Source organism: Pseudorasbora parva, chromosome 13 (assembly GCF_024679245.1).
Source record: "Pseudorasbora parva isolate DD20220531a chromosome 13, ASM2467924v1, whole genome shotgun sequence".
NCBI classification, from domain to species: Eukaryota; Metazoa; Chordata; class Actinopteri; order Cypriniformes; family Gobionidae; genus Pseudorasbora; species Pseudorasbora parva.
The window spans coordinates 1430678-1454575 of NC_090184.1; the positions used below are offsets into that span (position 1 = coordinate 1430678).

The window sequence follows — 23898 nt, forward strand, 5'->3', positions numbered from 1 at the left end:
ATATACATTTACAATAATGTAACAATTTTGTCAAACCTGAAAATATGAGTAAAGATGAGTCAAACGATGAACAATCTGCAACCGAGCCAATTGATATATTATGTATATTATTATTATTATTAATATTATTTTGCCTGTAACTGTTTAGAGCAATTGTATCATTAACTGTAATATATGCTTAATTATGCCATATGTTCCTGTTTTTTATTTTATTTAGCAGCCAATTTTTGTAGCCAATTCTGGGGAATGTATATATTGTCCAGTGTCCCTGTTAAAATAAATATAAAATAATAATAAATAAAAATAATATGCATGTAGCACTGTGAGTACTCGAGGCAGCTGTTTAGCAGCTGTTATGCCAGCTTCACTGTCTTTAGTTTTACACACACACACACACTCACACACACACACACACACACACACACACACACACACACACACACACACACACACATTCTGCATTTTTCCTTTCTCATAAAAACTCCTCCTGTGTGATTTATAAGCCTTTTGTAAAGTGGGGCCATGGGTAATGTCCTCATATTTCACCCTCTCCTGTAATACCTGTGTCATACCCATGGCATTATACACACACACACACACACACAGTGGACGACACTTGAGTTTGTCTGTCAAATGTATTGAAAGTGACAGGAAGAATACGAGCAGCTTTGAGAAACACACGACACTATAATAAGAGTGACTGGGCGCATGCAAACATATTCACTTCCATTTCATACCAACAGCGACACACACCCCCGAGCAAGCCGACGCGAGCGACTCTTCAGAGCAAACAGCGGCTCTAATGTCAGCACACACACACGCGCTGGGGGCCTCGTCAGCAAAGGTCCCCGAGAGATCGCCTGATAAGAAATGACCCCGAGCAGTGACACACAAATCAAGCGCTTGAGTAAAAGTACACACACTCTATTAAACATTTCCATTTTACTCGAGCCACTGCACAAAAGTGCTGATCGATGAATGTTTATTTATTTCATAATGTCCTAGTGCTCAACATGCGTGTGGTGTGTAATGTCCCAGACACTATCTGTGTGTTTAAATAGGTTACCGGTCATTGTGTGTGTGTGTGTGTGTGTGTGTGTGTGTTACTGAATGATTCAGTGTTTGAATTAATTGGTTGAATCAAAAAAAAACAATGACCTGTTTGTAAACGACTGCCTCATTCTTGAATGAATCAGCCATTTGAGTGAATCATTTGGATGAATCGGACGTTTGAGTGAATCGTTTGGATGAATCGGCCATTTAGTGAATCGTTTGGATGAATCGGCCGTTTGAGTGAATCGTTTGCATGAATCAGCCGTTTGAGTGAATTGTTTGAATGAATCAGCTGTTTGAGTGAATCGTTTGGATGAATCAGCCATTTGAGTGAATCGTTTGGATGAATGTGCCATTTGAGTGAATCGTTTGGATGAATCGGCCATTTGAGTGAATCGTTTGGATGAATCAGCCATTTGAGTCAATCGTTTGGATGAACCAGCTGTTTGAGTGAATCATTTGGATGAATCGGCCATTTGAGTGAATCGTTTGGATGAATGTGCCATTTGAGTGAATCGTTTGGATGAATCGGCCATTTGAGTGAATCGTTTGGATGAATCGGCCGTTTGAGTGAATCGTTTGCATGAATCAGCCGTTTGAGTGAATCGTTTGGATGAATCAGCTGTTTGAGTGAATCGTTTAGATGAATCAGCTGTTTGAGTCAATCGTTTGGATGAACCAGCTGTTTAAGTGAATCGTTTGGATGAATCAGCCGTTTGAGTGAATCGTTTGGATGAATCAGCTGTTTGAGTGAATCGTTTGGATGAATCAGCCATTTGAGTCAATCGTTTGGATGAACCAGCTGTTTGAGTGAATCATTTGGATGAATCGGCCATTTGAGTGAATCGTTTGGATGAATGTGCCATTTGAGTGAACTGTTTGGATGAATCGGCCATTTGAGTGAATCGTTTGGATGAATCGGCCGTTTGAGTGAATCGTTTGCATGAATCAGCCGTTTGAGTGAATCGTTTGGATGAATCAGCTGTTTGAGTGAATCGTTTAGATGAATCAGCTGTTTGAGTCAATCGTTTGGATGAACCAGCTGTTTAAGTGAATCGTTTGGATGAATCAGCCGTTTGAGTGAATCGTTTGGATTAAACAGCCGTTTGAGTGAATCGTTTGGATGAATCGACTCAATGACTCACTCATTAAGATTCACCTGCTGCCACCTACTGGTGATTTAGTCTCATGTTTTAAACATACTTTCCAACATTTCTTATTTGTGACCCGTCACGGAAAACAGGGACACAAGTCGGCAGCTCTACTATTGAGCAAAATGGGAAAGAAGCGTTTTCTTTTTTTCAAATTATGTGATTTTCGCTTTTTTGCAGAATCTGTTAGTTGAAATCACTAAGAAGCCTCTCCGTGTTTGAGATGGCATTAATGGTATATTTAAAAGCGTATCTTTTGAGGTTGAAATCGCCTTGTTTTGTCTGTGTGTATTTCCATCCTGGCTTGTGTTATTGCTCCGCCCTCCAAGGGACGCATGGCTAATCATTAATGCAGCGCTCTGGCCGGCTGTAGAGATGATCTGAGCGACGATGAAAGCGGCATAATAAGACTGAATAATACCCTAATCTACAACTGAGCGAAGATGAAGAAGAGGAAGAATGTATCAGACAGCCGTCAGACGAGTTGGACCGTAAGAAATCAGAGGCGATATCGATAGTAACATTTGACGGGGATAAAGACAGAGAAATGGGTCAACTCTTTAACCGGGGCTGTAGTGTAGGGGTAAGGCGCATGGTATCAAGTTTTGACGCAACTCGATCAGAGGTTCGAATCTGCCTTTTGCCACACTCTTTAACCGAGAAACACGTATTAATAAACACGTTAGATGCTTTATTTCCACTTTTCTAATATTTTCTCAATTCTTTTTGAAAATAAATGCCTTTCCGATCTGATATGTGATGGGAAAAGGGAGTAGAGAGAGTGTGGCAAAAGGCGGATTCGAACCTCTGATGGAGTTGCGTCAGAACTTAATGACATGTGCCTTACCCCTACACTACAGCCACGGTTAAAGAGTTGAGCCATTCCTCTGTCTTTATCCCCTTTGAACAGACGCCCAGTACATCCACTGAGACCCCGGCAGACAGAAAGTGTGCCGGAACGACTTATTTCATTGGAGGCAACGAGATTTGCAAGAATACTTTTCTGTTTCTTATGGGGTGTGTTTCCATAAACACCGCCGTTTGTCGTTTTGTGTTCATTCTAAGAACACACACACACGTTATCTCATGTTTAGACTAGGGCTGCACGATTTGGGGAAAATATATAATTGCGATTATTCTGGGTAAAATTGCGATTGCGATTTAAAATGCGATTATTGTTATTATTATTTTTTACAAATCAAAAGCGTGTGTATATAACATTTTATGTTTTTATATTAATGTGACTAATAATAATTATTATGATTATTATTACTGCTAAAAATATTTGTAAAAATAAGAAATATTACCATTACAATAACATTTTCATAATTACAAATAAAAAAGAGTATGTCAGAATAAATATAACAATATAATACTAATTATTATTATTATTTTGTAATATTTTAAAGAAAACTTATTTTACAAAAAAAAAAAAAAAACTGCTGGGTTACCTATTAATATGCAGACAGCCTATGACTAAAAAACATTAGAAAGGTCTAAGCCTAAGGAGTTATTGTAATTATATATATATATATATATATATATATATATATATATATATATATATATATATATATATATATATATATATATATATATATATATTTTATTTTTTATATAATAATAATTTATTATTATTGATTAGCCAACGTTTTTAATTCATACTGAAAGCCAGAGGGCGCCCTCGAGCGGAAAACGCCACATTTGCGTCAGAGAAGTAATGCCGTTAGTTTTAGCTTTCAGGAAATCCATGATGTGAAGCTAACGCTGTGTAAACAGAAGATAGAGATGCTTTGATTAAACATGACGACAATAAACACGACTGCAGCAAAATATGGAGTATTTGAGTTCTTCAAGCCGTCAAGGGTATTTTCATAATAACAAAGTGTATCATAATGCAGTGCAGATTGAGATAGAATACTATAAAAGAACGCATCGTCTGCCTCATGCTGCGTTCACACCGCACGCGAATGACGCGATTCGCGCGAGTGATTTACATGTTAAGTCAATGCAGAGACGCGAATAGGCTTTCTGCGGCGCGATTCGCGCGAATGAGGCGGCGCGATTCGCGCGAATGAAGCGGCAATGATCACACGAATTGAGCGTTTTGAACGCGTGATTCGCGCGAAACACGCGAATCGCTCAAGTTGAAAAATCTGAACTTTGGCGGATATTCGCGCCGCGTTAACCAATGAGGAGCCTGCTACTGCTGTCACGTGGTGAAGTGACGGATGGGAAACCCATAGGGGAACCCCGAGGCCAGAGTAATTTAAAAATACTACTCTATTGTGTCACAAAATGTACTTTTAATAGTTTTTCAGGCGAGAATGTAGTTGTTTAAAGCTCAAATATGTGATTTATTTATTAAGAGAGCTCCTATTTGAAAATTTGATCTGGTGTTTTCGGAGGTGTGAGACCCAGGCGATCACCGGAGCTCAGCGCTCATCAACCCCGGTGAGAGCAGCCTTAACTCGGATAGTCTTTCTGCCGACTGCCGCTGCCTGGCAGAACCCCCTCCCATGACGCGAATTTGCGTCTGTTGTGTAGTGAATGTCACACGCGAATGAGCACTTTTTGTATAAAAAAACACAGATTTGAGCATTAAACAACAATATTATCGCCTGAAAAAGTCTTCAAACTACGTTTTGTCACACATTAACAGTAGTATTTTTTTACAGAAAAGAAGTCAAGTGACCCAGTCAAAATGACTAGCAGAACCCCCTCCCATGACGCGAATTCGCGTCTGTTGTGTAGTGAATGTCACACGCGAATGAAGCGAATTTGACGCGCGAATGAAGCGAATGGATTCAAAATGTTCACGCGTCCAACTTCGCGCGAATAGCGCAATTTATTCGCGTCATTCGCGTGCGGTGTGAAGCCACATCAGCTCACACACACTTGTCTGACGATATGAACTGACGTAAAACATGTTATTAAACGTCTTTTGTTGAACAGGTTTATGAACGCTTCACTAGTTTGTGAAGATGTTTGACTCATGTTGCTTTTTCAAACGCACGTTATAAGGGACTCAAACTCGCAGTCTTTCAGACGGAGCAGCGTTTATTACAGAGCCGCTCTTCGCTAACACACTGGGCATTTATTTATTTAATTAAAATCGCAGCCTTTGAGCTTTCATAATCACACACAAGCCAAATCGCGATTGCGGTTCGATTTCGATTAATCGTGCAGCCCTAGTTTAGACCTTCCCATACCTACCTATTGTTCTTAACTGTCGTTTTAATTGTAATCGTTAGCATCGTATCACTTTGCCATAAACCCCATTACTATAATGGGCTTTTAGATGGTAATGTTAGTATCTTTATTATTAGTAGTATGCGGTCCGATTTTTCCCGTTGCTTCTGTCGTTACTAGCAACCGTGCAGCTTTACAGGGGGTGTGGCTTATCTAAATGAGATGTAAATGAGCCCTATTGTCAGTCCCAGCAGGTGAGAACTGCAAAACTTCAGAGGCTGTTTTCTCTCGTTTACACTTTTCTAAAGGCCTACATTCAGATGGACACAACTTCTCCAAATATGATCAGATTCCCATGTGTTACACATCGTTGGAAAGCTTGGAGACTACACTTTCAGAATCTGTGAATAACTCAAAATGCCCCAGAACTGACTTGTGCCCCTACTTTCCGTGACTGGTCACATTTGTTTATTCAAAAATACAAAATCTCATAACATTATTTAATGCAGTTGTAATTTTTCTACGTAAATTATTAAGTTTGACTGGTAACACATCCCTATAGTGTCTGACCGTGTGTTCACACCGCCACCGGCGAGAGCGTCAAAATTCGTTCTTGCCGCCCTAATAACGACGCGGTAGAAAGCTTCGCGGACGCGCTGCCGCTCTGACGTAGATCGAATGTTTTTTCTTTTTTTAAACTGTATTTAAAGAGGCCGCAAATCAAACAAGCATGTTGATGGACAGACTGACCACAAGTAGGGTATAAGTTGACCTCATGAAATCGTTTAAATGTGAAAGTAAAAATGAATTGCACCTCCGCTGAAAAACGAGCGTTCTAGCGCCTATAAAATAGTGTAAACAAATTTCACATCACTATGAATGATCTCATCATAAATGATAAGGAAACCCGCACCGCAATGATCAACTTCTCTTACATTTTGCTTTGGGAACTAATGTGGTCGGAACCGAAGTTTATATGCCTGCGTTCTCTGGGTTTCTCTCAAGCGGAGCACTTCTAAATTCCCATTGGTTGCCGCCGAACTGCATCATAGCTCATTACCATAAAGTTGAGCTGATTTCAACTCTCCTTCACGGCCAAATCGTCCGAGACGCGCCGCTCTCACTGGAGCTCCTGTTGATAATGAATGACTTCCGGCCACCTTGCCGCTCTCGCCGCCGGCGGTGTGAACGCAGTTATTCTAATTGAATGTACAGATCAAATTTAAGAATATAATATGAAACCTAAATCATAGCCTATATTTAATAAGATTAGGGGAAAATGCCCTTTATAAAAGGTAAAAATATCACAAATATGCAGATTTAAATATGCCAAAGCCGTTTGAACACTGGTGAGAATACTGCTTCAGAATAAATCATATTTGCAACACACACAAAAAATTCCGGACAAGCTAATTTTTTACTCGGATAAGTGAATGAACAGGCTTAATGTCGAGCCCTGATGAATATTATTGCATGGGTCAAACACAATTAAATTTAAACTAATGGACGGACTGGCTTAGAAGAAAAAAATCCTTGGCGTTGATCCCTGAGGGATAACCAAGTTATGAAAATATCAAAGAAAAAAGAGAAAAGGCATAAGAGCTGCCCCGTATATTTGCGCTGGAATGACACAAGTCGTACTTTGGTTGGTTTGAGCAGAAGGATTGGCAGAGCTGGCTTTCATCACACATGTGCAGTTTAAAGAGAGGGAAGATAAATCAATACTCATCCAGGATAAACAGCACACTAAAGGGGATTACATCAGCCCTCCACACGCAGCCAAAACACACACACACACTGCTCATAAAACACCGGCTACGAAATGTGTTGGAGAAACATCGCCTGACGTGGTCATACTCAGTTCTAGTCAGAATCGCCGACAGTAAAAGAAATGGGCACAGCGACCCCATAGACTTCCAAAGGCGACAAGTGAAGTCAGTTAGAAGCATCCCTTCCTGATGGCTGAGCCGGAGGACGTAGATGTGACGTGAGCCTCCGGTCTGACAGCTGTAGGTCTTCTAGTACACATTCTTCTAGTGTAGGCTTCTCCCCATTCTTCCTCCTTGACTTTATCAGACATTATGTCTCCACGTCCCCCTGACTGCCTCATAGACAGCAAAAGATTTACAGTGTAAGATACAAGGTAACGGAGCCTTTTATGCATTGTCGTGTTTCTTTAGGAATAAACAACAGACAAATGGAGTCTTTAAACGCCTCTGATGTAAAGTTATTCACTGTCGAAGTGACGCTAAAATGAATGGGAGTCAATGGGATGCTGGGACCATTCTGGTGTTATGCATCACGTTTGAGCTTCAGCGAGAGCCAATGAGGATCATTCTGGTGTTATGCATCACGTTTGAGCTTCAGCGAGAGCCAATGAGGATCATTCTGGTGTTATGCATCACGTTTGAGCTTCAGCGAGAGCCAATGAGGATCATTCTGGTGTTATGCATCACATTTGAGCTTCAGCGAGAGCTAGGGCTGGACGATATGGCCAAAATTCATATCACAATATTTTTCTTAATTTCGGTCGATACGATATAATTCCGATATCGATATGAACTATATAAAAGCTTTAGAAAAAACTACTAAGAACTGCCACAAAGGATGTCTGTACCTACAAACTTCTGAAAAATGTATTGGCCAAGTCTATGAATAGTCCTCCTATAAAACTATATCATTTTTTAGAAATAAAACCAGTACAAATAAATTAATGTTCACCTTTTATTTGTATTTAGCCTTTATATGAAAAAGAAATGTGAAATCAACATCAAATAAACATAAGACTCTCACTTTATTAATATAAATATCTTTAAGTTTAAACTACAACATAGGCTGATTATATTATTCTTAATATAGATTAAACAAAAGTGCTTCAGCCAGGATTCAGCCTGAATACTCTAGCAGGTGGATCTTCTTCAGATGGTGGATCTGCTTCACAGCGTACAGCGCTCATATGCCACAGACGCAGTTTATTGAGCATTTTTTTTAAAGTTTTAAATTTCAGTGAAGAACAATTCAAAGCGCTCTATTTTCCATTTATGCAAAACTATAGCATATATGTAATGCTGCATTTATTTAATTAAAAATGCAGTAAAAAACGTAACAGTGAAATATTATTCTGATCTACATCATCTGTTCACTACGTGAATATATAGTAAAGTGTCATTTATTTCTGTGATCAAAGCTGAATTTATCATCATTACTCCAGTCTTCAGTGTCACTCATCATTCTCATATTAGGATTTGATGCTCAACAAACATTTATGATTATTATCAGTGTTGAAAACAGTTTTGTTGCTCATGATGCTCCTTCATTGCTTTCATATTGTCGCAATCGTCTGCCGTCGTCACCTTTCAGCTCATAACGATTGTTTCAGCTGCAGCTCCAGCGCGACAGTAAGTTTCTACGAATCCGCTTTTGGACTTTCTGTGAGAGAGCGTCCTCCTCATATTTAGATACGAATAAAATGACAGGTCATGCATAGATTATTTTTTGTCTCTGAAATTAAATCGTGATGTATTCACGTTGGTTTCTATGTATAGGCTACACTTGCCCGTGACCTCAAGAAGCGCGCAATCAACTGAGGTTAGAGAAAGCGGTCTATAGCGTCCCTGTTAACTTGCCCGCCCTCGCTCCAGGTAACGCCGTTTGGAAACCCGCTCGCAGCGGGTCGACTAGGACCGGTGAGACCCAGTAAAAGTGCGGGGGATGAAAATACACTTTATTAAAAGTGCGGGGGACACGCCGAACCACTTCCACCCCACTGAATTAATGTTAGTCTTTCTTCTCTTATCAACTATTTCTTTCTCCTTACTTGTGGAAGTTCAGTCACATTTGTGTTGCGGTCAGGGAAACTCTTTTTGTAGCTAAAACTTGCCGCGTTGGATCAATCAGCCTACTGCTGCTGAGCACTGGCTGCGTTTCTGTGGTGTACGTCATCGCGCAAGTAGCCAATCATGTTCTGCTCTTTCTGACGGCTGCGCCCTGAACGTCAGTCAGTGAGGAATGCTGTAATGTATTTATCGAAATATCGGAAATGTGTTTAAAAATCATATCACCGTTATTGAAAAAAATTATATCGCGATATATATTGATATTGAATTATTGTCCAGCCCTAGCGAGAGCCAATGAGGTTCATTCTGGTGTTATGCATCACATTTGAGCTTCAGCGAGAGCCAATGAGGTTCATTCTCGTGTTACGCATCATGTTTGAGCTTCTTGAGAGCCAATGAGGTTCATTCTGGTGTTACGCATCACGTTTGAGCTTCAGCGAGAGCCAATGAGGTTCATTCTGGTGTTACGCATCACGTTTGAGCTTCAGCGAGAGCCAATGAGGTTCATTCTGGTGTTACGCATCACGTTTGAGCTTCAGCGAGAGCCAATGAGGATCATTCTGGTGTTACGCATCACGTTTGATCTTCAGCGAGAGCCAATGAGGATCATTCTGGTGTTACGCATCACGTTTGAGCTTCAGTGAGAGCCAATGAGGTTCATTCTGGTGTTGCGCATCACGTTTGATCTTCAGCGAGAGCCAATGAGGGTCATTCTGGTGTTAGGCATCACGTTTGATCTTCAGCGAGAGCCAATGAGGTTCATTCTGGTGTTACGCATCACGTTTGAGCTTCAGCGAGAGCCAGTGAGATTCATTCTGGTGTTACGCATCACGTTTGATCTTCAGCGAGAGCCAATGAGGGTCATTCTGGTGTTACGCATCACGTTTGATCTTCAGCGAGAGCCAATGAGGGTCATTCTGGTGTTACGCATCACGTTTGAACTTCAGCGAGAGCCAATGAGGATCATTCTGGTGTTACGCATCACGTTTGATCTTCAGCGAGAGCCAATGAGGACCATTCTGGTGTTACGCATCACGTTTGAGCATCAGCGAGAGCCAATGAGGATCATTCTGGTGTTACGCATCACGTTTGATCTTCAGCGAGAGCCAATGAGGGTCATTCTGGTGTTAGGCATCACGTTTGATCTTCAGCGAGAGCCAATGAGGTTCATTCTGGTGTTACGCATCACGTTTGATCTTCAGCGAGAGCCAATGAGGATCATTCTGGTGTTACGCATCACGTTTGATCTTCAGCGAGAGCCAATGAGGGTCATTCTGGTGTTAGGCATCACGTTTGATCTTCAGCGAGAGCCAATGAGGTTCATTCTGGTGTTACGGATCACGTTTGAGCTTCAGCGAGAGCCAGTGAGATTCATTCTGGTGTTACGCATCACGTTTGATCTTCAGCGAGAGCCAATGAGGGTCATTCTGGTGTTACGCATCACGTTTGATCTTCAGCGAGAGCCAATGAGGGTCATTCTGGTGTTACGCATCACGTTTGAACTTCAGCGAGAGCCAATGAGGATCATTCTGGTGTTACGCATCACGTTTGATCTTCAGCGAGAGCCAATGAGGACCATTCTGGTGTTACGCATCACGTTTGAGCTTCAGCGAGAGCCAATGAGGTTCATTCTGGTGTTACGCATCACGTTTGAGCTTCAGCGAGAGCCAATGAGGATCATTCTGGTGTTACGCATCACGTTTGAGCTTCAGCGAGAGCCAATGAGGGTCATTCTGGTGTTAGGCATCACGTTTGAGCTTCAGCGAGAGCCAATGAGGTTCATTCTGGTGTTACGCATCACGTTTGATCTTCAGCGAGAGCCAATGAGGATCATTCTGGTGTTACGCATCACGTTTGAACTTCAGCGAGAGCCAATGAGGATCATTCTGGTGTTACGCATCACGTTTGATCTTCAGCGAGAGCCAATGAGGATCATTCTGGTGTTACGCATCACGTTTGATCTTCAGCGAGAGCCAATGAGGGTCATTCTGGTGTTACGCATCACGTTTGATCTTCAGCGAGAGCCAATGAGGACCATTCTGGTGTTACGCATCACGTTTGAGCATCAGCGAGAGCCAATGAGGATCATTCTGGTGTTACGCATCACGTTTGATCTTCAGCGAGAGCCAATGAGGGTCATTCTGGTGTTAGGCATCACGTTTGATCTTCAGCGAGAGCCAATGAGGTTCATTCTGGTGTTACGCATCACGTTTGAGCTTCAGCGAGAGCCAGTGAGATTCATTCTCGTGTTACGCATCACGTTTGAGCTTCAGCGAGAGCCAATGAGGTTCATTCTGGTGTTACGCATCACGTTTGAGCTTCAGCGAGAGCCAATGAGGGTCATTCTGGTGTTACGCATCCCGTTTGAGCTTCAGCGTGAGCCAATGAGGGTCATTCTGGTGTTAGGCATCACGTTTGATCTTCAGCGAGAGCCAATGAGGTTCATTCTGGTGTTACGCATCACGTTTGAGCTTCAGCGAGAGCCAATGAGGTTCATTCTGGTGTTACGCATCACGTTTGAGCTTCAGCGAGAGCCAATGAGGGTCATTCTGGTGTTACGCATCCCGTTTGAGCTTCAGCATGAGCCAATGAGGTTCATTCTGGTGTTACGCATCACGTTTGATCTTCAGCAAGAGCCAATGAGGATCATTCTGGTGTTACGCATCACGTTTGAGCTTCTTGAGACCCAATGAGGGTCATTCTGGTGTTACGCATCACGTTTGATCTTCAGCGAGAGCCAGTGAGGTTCATTCTGGTGTTACGCATCACGTTTGAGCTTCTTGAGAGCCAATGAGGTTCATTCTGGTGTTACGCATAACGTTTGAGCTTCTTGAGAGCCAATGAGGATCATTCTGGTGTTAGGCATCACGTTTGAGCTTCAGCGTGAGCCAATGAGGATCATTCTGGTGTTACGCATCACGTTTGAGCTTCTTGAGAGCCAATGAGGATCATTCTCGTGTTACGCATCAGGTTTGAGCTTCTTGAGAGCCAATGAGGTTCATTCTGGTGTTACGCATCACGTTTGAGCTTCTTGAGAGCCAATGAAGATCATTCTGGTGTTACGCATCACGTTTGAGCTTCAGCGAGAGCCAATGAGGATCATTCTGGTGTTACGCATCACGTTTGATCTTCAGCGAGAGCCAATGAGGATCATTCTGGTGTTACGCATCACGTTTGATCTTCAGCGAGAGCCAATGAGGGTCATTCTGGTGTTACGCATCACGTTTGATCTTCAGCGAGAGCCAGTGAGGATCATTCTGGTGTTACGCATCACGTTTGATCTTCAGCGAGAGCCAATGAGGGTCATTCTGGTGTTAGGCATCACGTTTGATCTTCAGCGAGAGCCAATGAGGATCATTCTGGTGTTACGCATCACGTTTGATCTTCAGCGAGAGCCAATGAGGGTCATTCTGGTGTTAGGCATCACGTTTGATCTTCAGCGAAAACCAATGAGGGTCATTCTGGTGTTAGGCATCACGTTTGAGCTTCAGTGAGAGCCAATGAGGTTCATTCTGGTGTTACGCATCACGTTTGAGCTTCTTGAGAGCCAATGAGGATCATTCTCGTGTTACGCATCACGTTTGAGCTTCTTGAGAGCCAATGAGGATCATTCTCGTGTTACGCATCACGTTTGATCTTCAGCGAGAGCCAATGAGGTTCATTCTGGTGTTACGCGTCACGTTTGAGCTTCTTGAGAGCAAATGAGGATCATTCTCATGTTACGCATCACGTTTGAGCTTCTTGAGAGCCAATGAGGATCATTCTGGTGTTACGCATCACGTTTGAGCTTCTTGAGAGCCAATGAGGATCATTCTGGTGTTACGCATCACGTTTGAGCTTCTTGAGAGCCAATGAGGATCATTCTGGTGTTACGCATCACGTTTGAGCCTCAGCGAGAGCCAATGAGGTTCATTCTGGTGTTACGCATCACGTTTGAGCTTCTCGAGAGCCAATGAGGTTCATTCTCGTGTTACGCATCCCGTTTGAGCTTCAGCGAGAGCCAATGAGGTTCATTCTCGTGTTACGCATCACGTTTGAGCTTCAGCGAGAGCCAATGAGGATCATTCTCGTGTTACGCATCCCGTTTGAGCTTCTTGAGAGCCAATGAGGTTCATTCTCGTGTTACGCATCACGTTTGAGCTTCTCGAGAGCCAATGAGGTTCATTCTGGTGTTACGCATCACGTTTGAGCTTCAGCGAGAGCCAATGAGGTTCATTCTCGTGTTACGCATCCCGTTTGAGCTTCAGCGAGAGCCAATGAGGTTCATTCTTGTGTTACGCATCCCGTTTGAGCTTCTTGAGAGCCAATGAGGTTCATTCTGGTGTTACGCATCCCGTTTGAGCTTCTTGAGAGCCAATGAGGTTCATTCTCGTGTTACGCATCACGTTTGAGCTTCTCGAGAGCCAATGAGGTTCATTCTGGTGTTACGCATCACGTTTGAGCTTCTTGAGAGCCAATGAGGTTCATTCTCATGTTACGCATCCCGTTTGAGCTTCTTGAGGGCCAATGAGGTTCATTCTCGTGTTACGCATCACGTTTGAGCTTCAGCGAGAGCCAATGAGGATCATTCTGGTGTTACGCATCACGTTTGATCTTCAGCGAGAGCCAATGAGGATCATTCTCATGTTACGCATCACGTTTGAGCTTCTTCAGAGCCAATGAGGATCATTCTGGTGTTGCGCATCACGTTTGAGCTTCTTGAGAGCCAATGAGGATCATTCTGGTGTTATGCATCACGTTTGATCTTCAGCGAGAGCCAATGAGGATCATTCTCATGTTACGCATCACGTTTGAGCTTCAGCGAGAGCCAATGAGGATCATTCTGGTGTTACGCATCACGTTTGATCTTCAGCGAGAGCCAATGAGGATCATTCTCATGTTACGCATCACGTTTGAGCTTCTTGAGAGCCAATGAGGATCATTCTGGTGTTGCGCATCACGTTTGAGCTTCTTGAGAGCCAATGAGGATCATTCTGGTGTTACGCATCACGTTTGATCTTCAGCGAGAGCCAATGAGGATCATTCTCATGTTACGCATCACGTTTGAGCTTCTTGAGAGCCAATGAGGATCATTCTGGTGTTACGCATCACGTTTGAGCTTCTTGAGAGCCAATGAGGATCATTCTGGTGTTACGCATCACGTTTGAGCCTCAGCGAGAGCCAATGAGGTTCATTCTGGTGTTACGCATCACGATTGAGCTTCAGCGAGAGCCAATGAGGATCATTCTGGTGTTTCGCATCATGTTTGAGCTTCAGCGAGAACCAATGAGGATCATTCTCGTGTTACGCATCACGTTTGAGCTTCAGCGAGAGCCAATGAGGATCATTCTGGTGTTACGCATCACGTTTGAGCTTCAGCGAGAGCCAATGAGGATCATTCTGGTGTTACGCATCACGTTTGAGCTTCAGCGAGAACCAATGAGGATCATTCTTGTGTTACGCATCACGTTTGATCTTCAGCGAGAGCCAATGAGGATCATTCTGGTGTTACGCATCACGTTTGATCTTCAGCGAGAGCCAATGAGGATCATTCTGGTGTTACGCATCACGTTTGATCTTCAGCGAGAGCCAATGAAGATCATTCTGGTGTTACGCATCACGTTTGATCTTCAGCGAGAGCCAATGAGGTTCATTCTGGTGTTACGCATCACGTTTGATCTTCAGCGAGAGCCAATGAGGTTCATTCTGGTGTTACGCATCACGTTTGATCTTCAGCGAGAGCCAATGAGGTTCATTCTGGTGTTACGCATCACGTTTGATCTTCAGCGAGAGCCAATAAGGTTCATTCTGGTGTTACGCATCACGTTTGATCTTCAGCGAGAGCCAATGAGGTTCATTCTGGTGTTACGCATCACGTTTGAGCTTCAGTGAGAGCCAATGAGGGTCATTCTGGTGTTACGCATCACGTTTGATCTTCAGCGAGAGCCAATGAGGATCATTCTGGTGTTACGCATCACGTTTGATCTTCAGCGAGAGCCAATGAGGTTCATTCTGGTGTTACGCATCACGTTTGATCTTCAGCGAGAGCCAATGAGGTTCATTCTGGTGTTACGCATCACGTTTGATCTTCAGCGAGAGCCAATGAGGATCATTCTGGTGTTACGCATCACGTTTGAGCTTCAGCGAGAGCCAATGAGGTTCATTCTGGTGTTACGCATCACGTTTGAGCTTCAGCGAGAGCCAATGAGGTTCATTCTGGTGTTACGCATCACGTTTGATCTTCAGCGAGAGCCAATGAGGTTCATTCTGGTGTTACGCATCACGTTTGATCTTCAGCGAGAGCCAATGAGGTTCATTCTGGTGTTACGCATCACGTTTGATCTTCAGCGAGAGCCAATGAGGATCATTCTGGTGTTACGCATCACGTTTGATCTTCAGCGAGAGCCATTGAGGTTCATTCTGGTGTTACGCATCACGTTTGAGCTTCAGCGAGAGCCAATGAGGATCATTCTGGTGTTACGCATCACGTTTGATCTTCAGCGAGAGCCAATGAGGATCATTCTGGTGTTACGCATCACGTTTGATCTTCAGCGAGAGCCAATGAGGATCATTCTGGTGTTACGCATCACGTTTGATCTTCAGCGAGAGCCAATGAGGATCATTCTGGTGTTACGCATCACGTTTGATCTTCAGCGAGAGCCAATGAGGATCATTCTGGTGTTACGCATAACGTTTGATCTTCAGCGAGAGCCAATGAGGTTCATTCTGGTGTTACGCATAACGTTTGATCTTCAGCGAGAGCCAATGAGGGTCATTCTGGTGTTACGCATAACGTTTGATCTTCAGCGAGAGCCAATGAGGTTCATTCTGGTGTTACGCATCACGTTTGATCTTCAGCGAGAGCCAATGAGGTTCATTCTGGTGTTACGCATCACGTTTGATCTTCAGCGAGAGCCAATGAGGATCATTCTGGTGTTACGCATCACGTTTGATCCTCAGCGAGAGCCAATGAGGTTCATTCTGGTGTTACGCATAACGTTTGATCTTCAGCGAGAGCCATTGAGGTTCATTCTGGTGTTACGCATCACGTTTGATCTTCAGCGAGAGCCAATGAGGTTCATTCTGGTGTTACGCATCACGTTTGATCTTCAGCGAGAGCCAATGAGGATCATTCTGGTGTTACGCATCACGTTTGATCTTCAGCGAGAGCCAATGAGGTTCATTCTGGTGTTACGCATCACGTTTGATCTTCAGCGAGAGCCAATGAGATTCATTCTGGTGTTACGCATCACGTTTGATCTTCAGCGAGAGCCAATGAGGATCATTCTGGTGTTACGCATCACGTTTGATCTTCAGCGAGAGCCAATGAGGATCATTCTGGTGTTACGCATCACGTTTGATCTTCAGCGAGAGCCAATGAGGATCATTCTGGTGTTACGCATCACGTTTGATCTTCAGCGAGAGCCAATGAGGATCATTCTGGTGTTACGCATCACGTTTGATCTTCAGCGAGAGCCAATGAGGATCATTCTGGTGTTACGCATCACGTTTGAGCTTCAGCGAGAGCCAATGAGGATCATTCTGGTGTTACGCATCACGTTTGATCTTCAGCGAGAGCCAATGAGGATCATTCTGGTGTTACGCATCACGTTTGATCTTCAGCGAGAGCCATTGAGGTTCATTCTGGTGTTACGCATCACGTTTGATCTTCAGCGAGAGCCAATGAGGTTCATTCTGGTGTTACGCATCACGTTTGATCTTCAGCGAGAGCCAATGAGGTTCATTCTGGTGTTACGCATCACGTTTGATCTTCAGCGAGAGCCAATTACAGTCTCACAGAAAGATTTCAAATTAATGCTATGATCTGATAATCTATGTAGATCTAGATCTCACTAATTATGAGAAAAAAGCCAGAATTGTGAGATAAAAAGTTAACCTTGTTTATTTTTCCTTCATAGGACAAAAATGCTTTCATACCAAAAGTCTTTGAGCACCAGATAATAATTACAAACACTTAGTAGAACAAATACACAGATAGACTCACAGCGTGTGCGTTTCGGACCACTTCGAATCATCCAGCTCGTTCTGCTTCAACGCTTCAGACTCTCAGCCACACACAGCTGTTTGTTTTGGGCTGAACTTTGCTCTTAATGGGAAGAGCAGATCTGGCCACAGAACAAACATGACGAGCACATTTTCCTTCACAATACTCGTGTTGACAACACTTTTCTGGGTACAGGACTTATTTAACGCCACTCTTCAGCATTGAAGCAGACTTCTCTACCTGATAGGCCTCAATTAATCAATATCAAATGTAAATGAATCAAAAACAAATCCCAAGCTTGTGAATCGAAATCGAAGTACTGTGGATGCCCAATCCTTCTCTCACAAGTCAAAATGATCCGAAGTCCTAAAAAAAAAATTGTCCAGAAAGCTTATTTTCTTATTTCTTTCTTATTTTGTTATTTTTTACTTTGTTTCCTTTAAATTACTAGATGTTGTCAGTAAATAAAAAATACATTCTTCACATTTGTTCAACTTAAATTTAAAATAATTTTAAGCATAACCCTTTTAATTCAGCTTAGAATATCGTACATTGGTTGTCTCTGCCGACCTCTTGTGGAATAATAATACAGTATATACCCGAATAGAAGACGCCCCTGAATATAAGACCACTCCCCATTTTCCAGACTTATTTTTGGGGGAAAACAAAAGTTTTTGTGGAAAAAATTGGGTTTTTAACAGAATTTTTTTTTCTAATGATAACTCAAAAATGTGCTTCTCTGGAAAAAAAAGGTTTATTTTTTATTTGTTTTGTGTTGTAAATGTAATTTATTCTGAAGCAATATTCTCACCAGTGTTCATTAAGCTTTAGCATATTGAAATCTGCATATTTGTGATATGTTTACCTTTTTTAAAGGGCATTTTCCCCCCCTAAACCTATATTATATTCTTGAATTTGTTCTATACATTTATTTAAAATAAGACACTTATAGGGATGTTACCAATCAAATTAAATAATTTACACTGAAAAATTACAAATGCATTAAATAATTTTAAGAGATTTATATTTTTGGATAAATAAGAATTTTTAGAAAGTATGTTTAAACATGAAACTAAACCACCAGTAGGGGGCAGCAGGTGAGTTTTAATGAGTGAGTCATTGAGTCGATTCATCCAAATGATTCATTCAAACGATTCACTGATTCATTCAAGAATGAGGCAATCGTTTATGAACAGGTAAATGAATATTTGATTCAACCGATTCATTCAAACGCGGAATCATTCAGTAACTGCTGCTGTGAGAGGCGTTACGGTTCTGATGTTTGGATCAATTTCCGCTGCTGAAATAGAACAAAAACAGTCAATACTGCATTTAAAATGTAAGTGACTAAATGTTAATTAATTGTCTAATGAGCCGTCATATGACATCAGTGTCATTTTCAGTCGTGATGGTCTTCAGGAAAACACACTCTTGGTCATGTGATGTGGTTTAATTGTATCATATGTTATAAATATAAAAACAACATTGTGAACGTTTAGCGCCGTTTCTCAGTGTGAGCGCGGCTCTTGTGTTGTGATTTATCCTCAAAGGGGTTAAATCTATTTTAAGATTTAAGTTCAGCCTATTTTTAGGACACAAAACCTTGCCTTATATTCAGGTAAATACGGTGTAAGATGATATTTCATGACTCTAGATGGCCTTATAGCTCAATATGGAGCGGATGAGCGGTTCCGCTGGGTCCTAAAGCCAGTTCTCGAGTTTCTCTCTTCAGAATGCATTCAGAGACACGTAGACATTATAAAATCATTGTTTGTAAAGTTTTAGCGTTTTTAGTTAGAAATGTGTGTATTTTTAGGGTTTTCTGAGTGTACTGAAGCATTCCAATCGTTCCTAAAGGGGTCAAATTGACCCGTGAGAGACAGATTCGTTTCTCTTTTGAATATCAACCACATAAACTCCTCTGATCCAGTCAATTTTTGTTTTGTGTGTTGATGGTTAAAGTACGACAGAAGTCCTAGAGTCTTGGACCACTCCCATGAACACTGAAGGATGGATAAGTTTGTAAAATCAGACCTTCGTGAATCGTTTTCCAAGCTTCAGAAAAGTTGTGCATGTAAAGCTGAGGGTCAGATTAGGACGGCACGTGCGGATCCATCATCATCATCCCATTACGAATAATCCACTCATCATATTGACTGATAATGAGATGAGAATGACAGCTCCATGAGATGAGACACGTCAATAGATACTGAGCACATTCTTTTACTAGAACAAATCTGATCATGGTTAATAACTGAACAACAGCATGATATTATAATATCTAGATATTTTTAAGACCAATCATTTTAGCATTAAGACAATATTATCAGGACAGTTAAGCACATTTTCCCAAACTCTAATTATCATTCAGATGACTCTTCGTGATTACATGTGACATTTAGTTACTATAAATTATACATAATTACATGCAACTGACCCTTTACCAAACCCTAACCCTGATCTTACCCCAATAGTAAGTGGATGCAATTATTATTATAACTTAATATTTAAATGTACAATAACACTAGAGCTGCATGATTAACCAATAAAAGATGGCGACCCCACTCTTTTTTCTGAATGACAGTGATTCGTCTACAGGATCATTATTTCAATCACTATCTCAATATCTCAATCATTCAGACTATCACAGAAGAACTGGATAAAAGGTTATAGTTCAGATATAAACACTGATGTCTACGGTAGAGATCAAAATACAGCAAATCACACTTAGAAAGAAACTTGAGGCTTCAAATAAAGATTTTATCAGTTTCATCATCACACCAGTAGATGGAGACAAGAGTCTGATGAAATATGAGTCATTGAATCATTCACTCAAGAGAAAAGTTTCAGAAAAACTGATTCATCCAGTAATAAAACAAGCAGTCTCTATGAGTGATTCATTGAGTCATTCACTCAAGAGACTCATTCAAAAACACTGATTCATCCAGTAAAGAAACAAGCAAAGTCTTAATGAGTGAGTCATTGAATCATTCACTCAAGAGACTCATTCAAAAACACTGATTCATTCAGTAATGAAACAAGTGAAATCTTTAAGAGTGAGTCATTGAATCATTCACTCAGGAGATTTGTTCAAAAACACTGATTCATCAGTAATGAAACAAGTGAAGTCTTAATGAGTGAGTCATTGAATCATTCACTCAAGAGACTCGTTAAAAAACTGATTCATCCAGTAATAAAACAAGCAAAGTCTCTATGAGTGATTCATTGAGTCATTCACTTAAGCGATTTGTTCAATAACACTGATTCATCCAGTAATGAAACAAGTGAAGTCTTAATGAGTGAGTCATTGAATCATTCACTCAAGAGACTCATTCAAAAACACTGATTCATCCAGTAATGAAACAAGTGAAATCTTTAAGAGTGAGTCATTGAATCATTCACTCAAGAGACTCATTCAAACACACTGATTCATCCAGTAAAGGAACAAGTGAAGTCTTTATGAGTGAGTCATTGAATCATTCACTCAAGAGACTCATTCAAAAACACTGATTCATTCAGTAATGAAACAAGTGAAATCTTTAAGAGTGAGTCATTGAATCATTCACTCAAGAGACTCATTCAAACACACTGATTCATCCAGTAAAGGAACAAGTGAAGTCTCTATGAGTGAGTCATTGAATCATTCACTCAAGAGACTCATTCAAAAACACTGATTCATCCAGTAAAGAAACAAGTGAAGTCTTTATGAGTGAGTCATTGAATCATTCACTCAAGAGACTCATTCAAACACACTGATTCATCCAGTAATGAAACAAGTGAAGTCTTTATGTCATTGAATCATTCAATCAGGAGATTTGTTAATACAATAATTCAAATGAATTAGATAATGAATTCAATGTGTTTAAATAGACAGCAGCAAACAGCATTGTGCCAGAGCCTCTAGTCTAGCAGATGACGTTATTTAGTTTAGTTGTCAGTTCGGAAACTGAAACACGGACACCTTAAATTAAAGTGTAATCAAACATTTCTCTCATTATAGTGATGAGCTACATTAGAACAACTATTTACCGGAAAAATACCAACACATGCTATAAAGTAGATGAACTAACCGGCCTATAATCTGAGCAGCAGACCTCTCGTCTTAGCTGTAATGCTCAATCAAACGCCCATGAAGTCCTGCAGATGCTTCACAACACAATGGACAGCTGATCCCATCCCAGGCCAAGAGACGCCGAAACCAGACCGAGACAGAAAGTGTGTGAAGGCACGAGGCTCACACACACTGCAGGAAATACTGCTGAGCCAATCACAGCCCTCGACCGGAGCCATGTGCTGCCATGCCAGCCTTTAGTCCTCTGTGTGCCTTATCAGCACAGATTATCCCACACGGGACAGGCAAGGACTCCGAGGAGGCGACACACACACACACACACACACACACACACACACATTTGTTGCTGTAATAACTCGGCTGCACTGCAGAAGCCCTTAAAGGGGTGGTTCCGTGGTTTTTCTCTACACTGTAAAAAAATATTGTTGGTATAACTTTAAAAAAATAACTAACATAGCTGGCTTAAAATTGAGTTTATTGAAATTAAAAATTTAAGTTGATACAATGAAGGAAATTGGTTTAAAGAATAGAAACTCAAAATATTATTGTCTCAGAACCACATAATAATGTGATAAATCATGCGTCATCACAAATAAAACACACAATTACCCAATATGCTTACAAAATCTTTTAATAATATTTGAATAAAGGTTGTCGATACTTCTTAAAAATATTCATTGTATATACTAAAATTTTTAATGTCAATGAACTGAAAAGTTTAAGGAAACCAGGTAACTTTTTTTTTTTTTTTTTTTTACAGTGTAGGCTTGGTTGTGTTTATGGGCCGCAGTATATCATGTCTTAATACTTCTTTATTTTTAAACGCTGTATTTTTCTTCTATCCTCCCTTTATTCCACACCTGCTTCCTGCTTCTCTGAAGCCCCTCCCTCTGAAAAACACAATGGTCTTAAGGCATCTTTACACAGCCGAGTTAAGGCGGGTCTAACGCGGGTCTGTGTCTGCTCAAAATTCTGTGTAAATACGCGATGCCGCATTAAAGCAGACTTAAAATATGCCGGGTCTGACCCACCTCGGCCCCTAGTATCAAACGCGACATAGAAGCGGTTTTGATTCAGTGTAAATGAACGCGAATTTGTGCCGCCTTAAACCACATCATTGTCATGACAACCGCCTGTCAGCCAGCTCACTAGGCGCGAGAATCAAGAAGCAGCAAGGAGACAAACTATCTAGGAATTAAAGTAAATGCTTTCTGTACTCACATCGTCAAGCTAACCACTAGTGTTCCCCGTTTGTAATCTTCCTTTGAAAAGACAGGCAAGATCAACGCACTGCAACATTTCCCCTCAGAAACGGTAAATGCTTAACCCAGTCGGCGTCACTGCAACCCAGTATTATAATCTCTTGGAGAGAACGATATTTTATATTAGATTTGATATTTTCTGATATATTCTATCTGTTGTCCTACATTTCGTTAAAATAGACTGAAGTTTGGATTTTTCCCTTAGGCATAGTGCAGCCTAACAACTTGAAATAGGCTATAGCAACTCAATCATTATGGTTGTAGGCTAATTTGTCTATAAGCAACATTGTACAATATTTGAATTTATTTAAAGTTGTGTATTTTTTAATTATCATTATTATTAGGCTATGTGCATATTTATTTAGAACATTTAGCTTATTACCGTTTGTTCCCCGGTTGGGTTGTAGCCTAACTGCCAGAGAAGGGCTAAATTTAATTTGCATGGTGGTAGTTTTTACCATTTCGTTATTTTGGCTCAAAAATTCGTTTTTTTGGAAATATTACCTTAATTTAGAAATGCTTTTGAACAATTTTTATTAGCCTAATAATAAAAAAATGAATTAAGACAGCGTTTGGAAATTTTGAAGTGCATAAACAATATTCCCAGAATCTTTGTTGTTATTGTGACATAAAAGTAGAAAATGTATAGTTTATAATTATGTATATCACCTAGGCTATCTGTATCATGTGGCAAAAAATTACAGAGTGAGTTGTTCCCGCTGTCATAAAGGAACGGAATGCGCCGGCGCTTAATTTCGTTGGACAAAGGGTTAAAGAAAACTATAATGTCATAGTTAGGCTATGTTTAAATATTAGCCTAACATTATTTTTTAATTAAATAGCCTAACTGTCTGTAGGCTATAGGCCTATTTAATAAAGACGCGAACAAAAATCATCGGTAATGGATTGACGTGTAACGTTTTTCTGTTCACAATTAGACAGAACTGTCAAATATTCGGATTCATGTTATAGAACCACGGAGAACGACCGCGGACAGGTCCGTCCTATGCACCGAAACTTTTCACAATGCAACAACATATTTAAAGAGCATTAAGCTATAAAAAATATGTATTATGTGTGGAGGGGAAGCAGCCGCTGCGAGCGCAGACACAGAGCGGTCAGAGAAACGGGGGAGCGACTGCAGTAGGCTATGATGTTTGTGCAAAACTGCGGAAAAACTGCAGAAAAAGAGCGGGTGTTGAAACCTGTCACCGAGAAAAGAGTGGGTGTATCCCCCACGGATGCGACGCCCCTGTAGCCTAGCCTACATGTTGTGAATGCTCTAAAGTGACTTTCTGTTTCTTTGAAAAAAACTTTGAACCTCTTTTAATATGCGGTATTCTACCCG

At 41.1% G+C, this 23898-nt stretch overlaps 1 protein-coding gene across 3 annotated transcripts in view; it reads right to left on the reverse strand.

Moving 5' to 3' along the window:
- Window positions 1–23898, reverse strand: part of mib2 (MIB E3 ubiquitin protein ligase 2) — a 119616-nt gene that overhangs the window by 75143 nt on the left and 20575 nt on the right. Inside the window, exon 1 of one of the 3 annotated variants that reach the window (XM_067412900.1) lies at window positions 21287–21303. The exons of 1 other annotated variant lie outside the window; for it this stretch is intronic. Coding sequence is in view for 1 of the 2 variants with exons in the window: in XM_067412898.1 (XP_067268999.1) it covers window positions 17217–17247 (31 nt within the window). In the remaining variant the exon portion in view is untranslated. Of the gene's footprint in view, window positions 1–17216; window positions 17287–21286; window positions 21304–23898 lie in introns of those variants that run through there. One more of the 3 variants, XM_067412898.1, reaches the window with a different exon arrangement.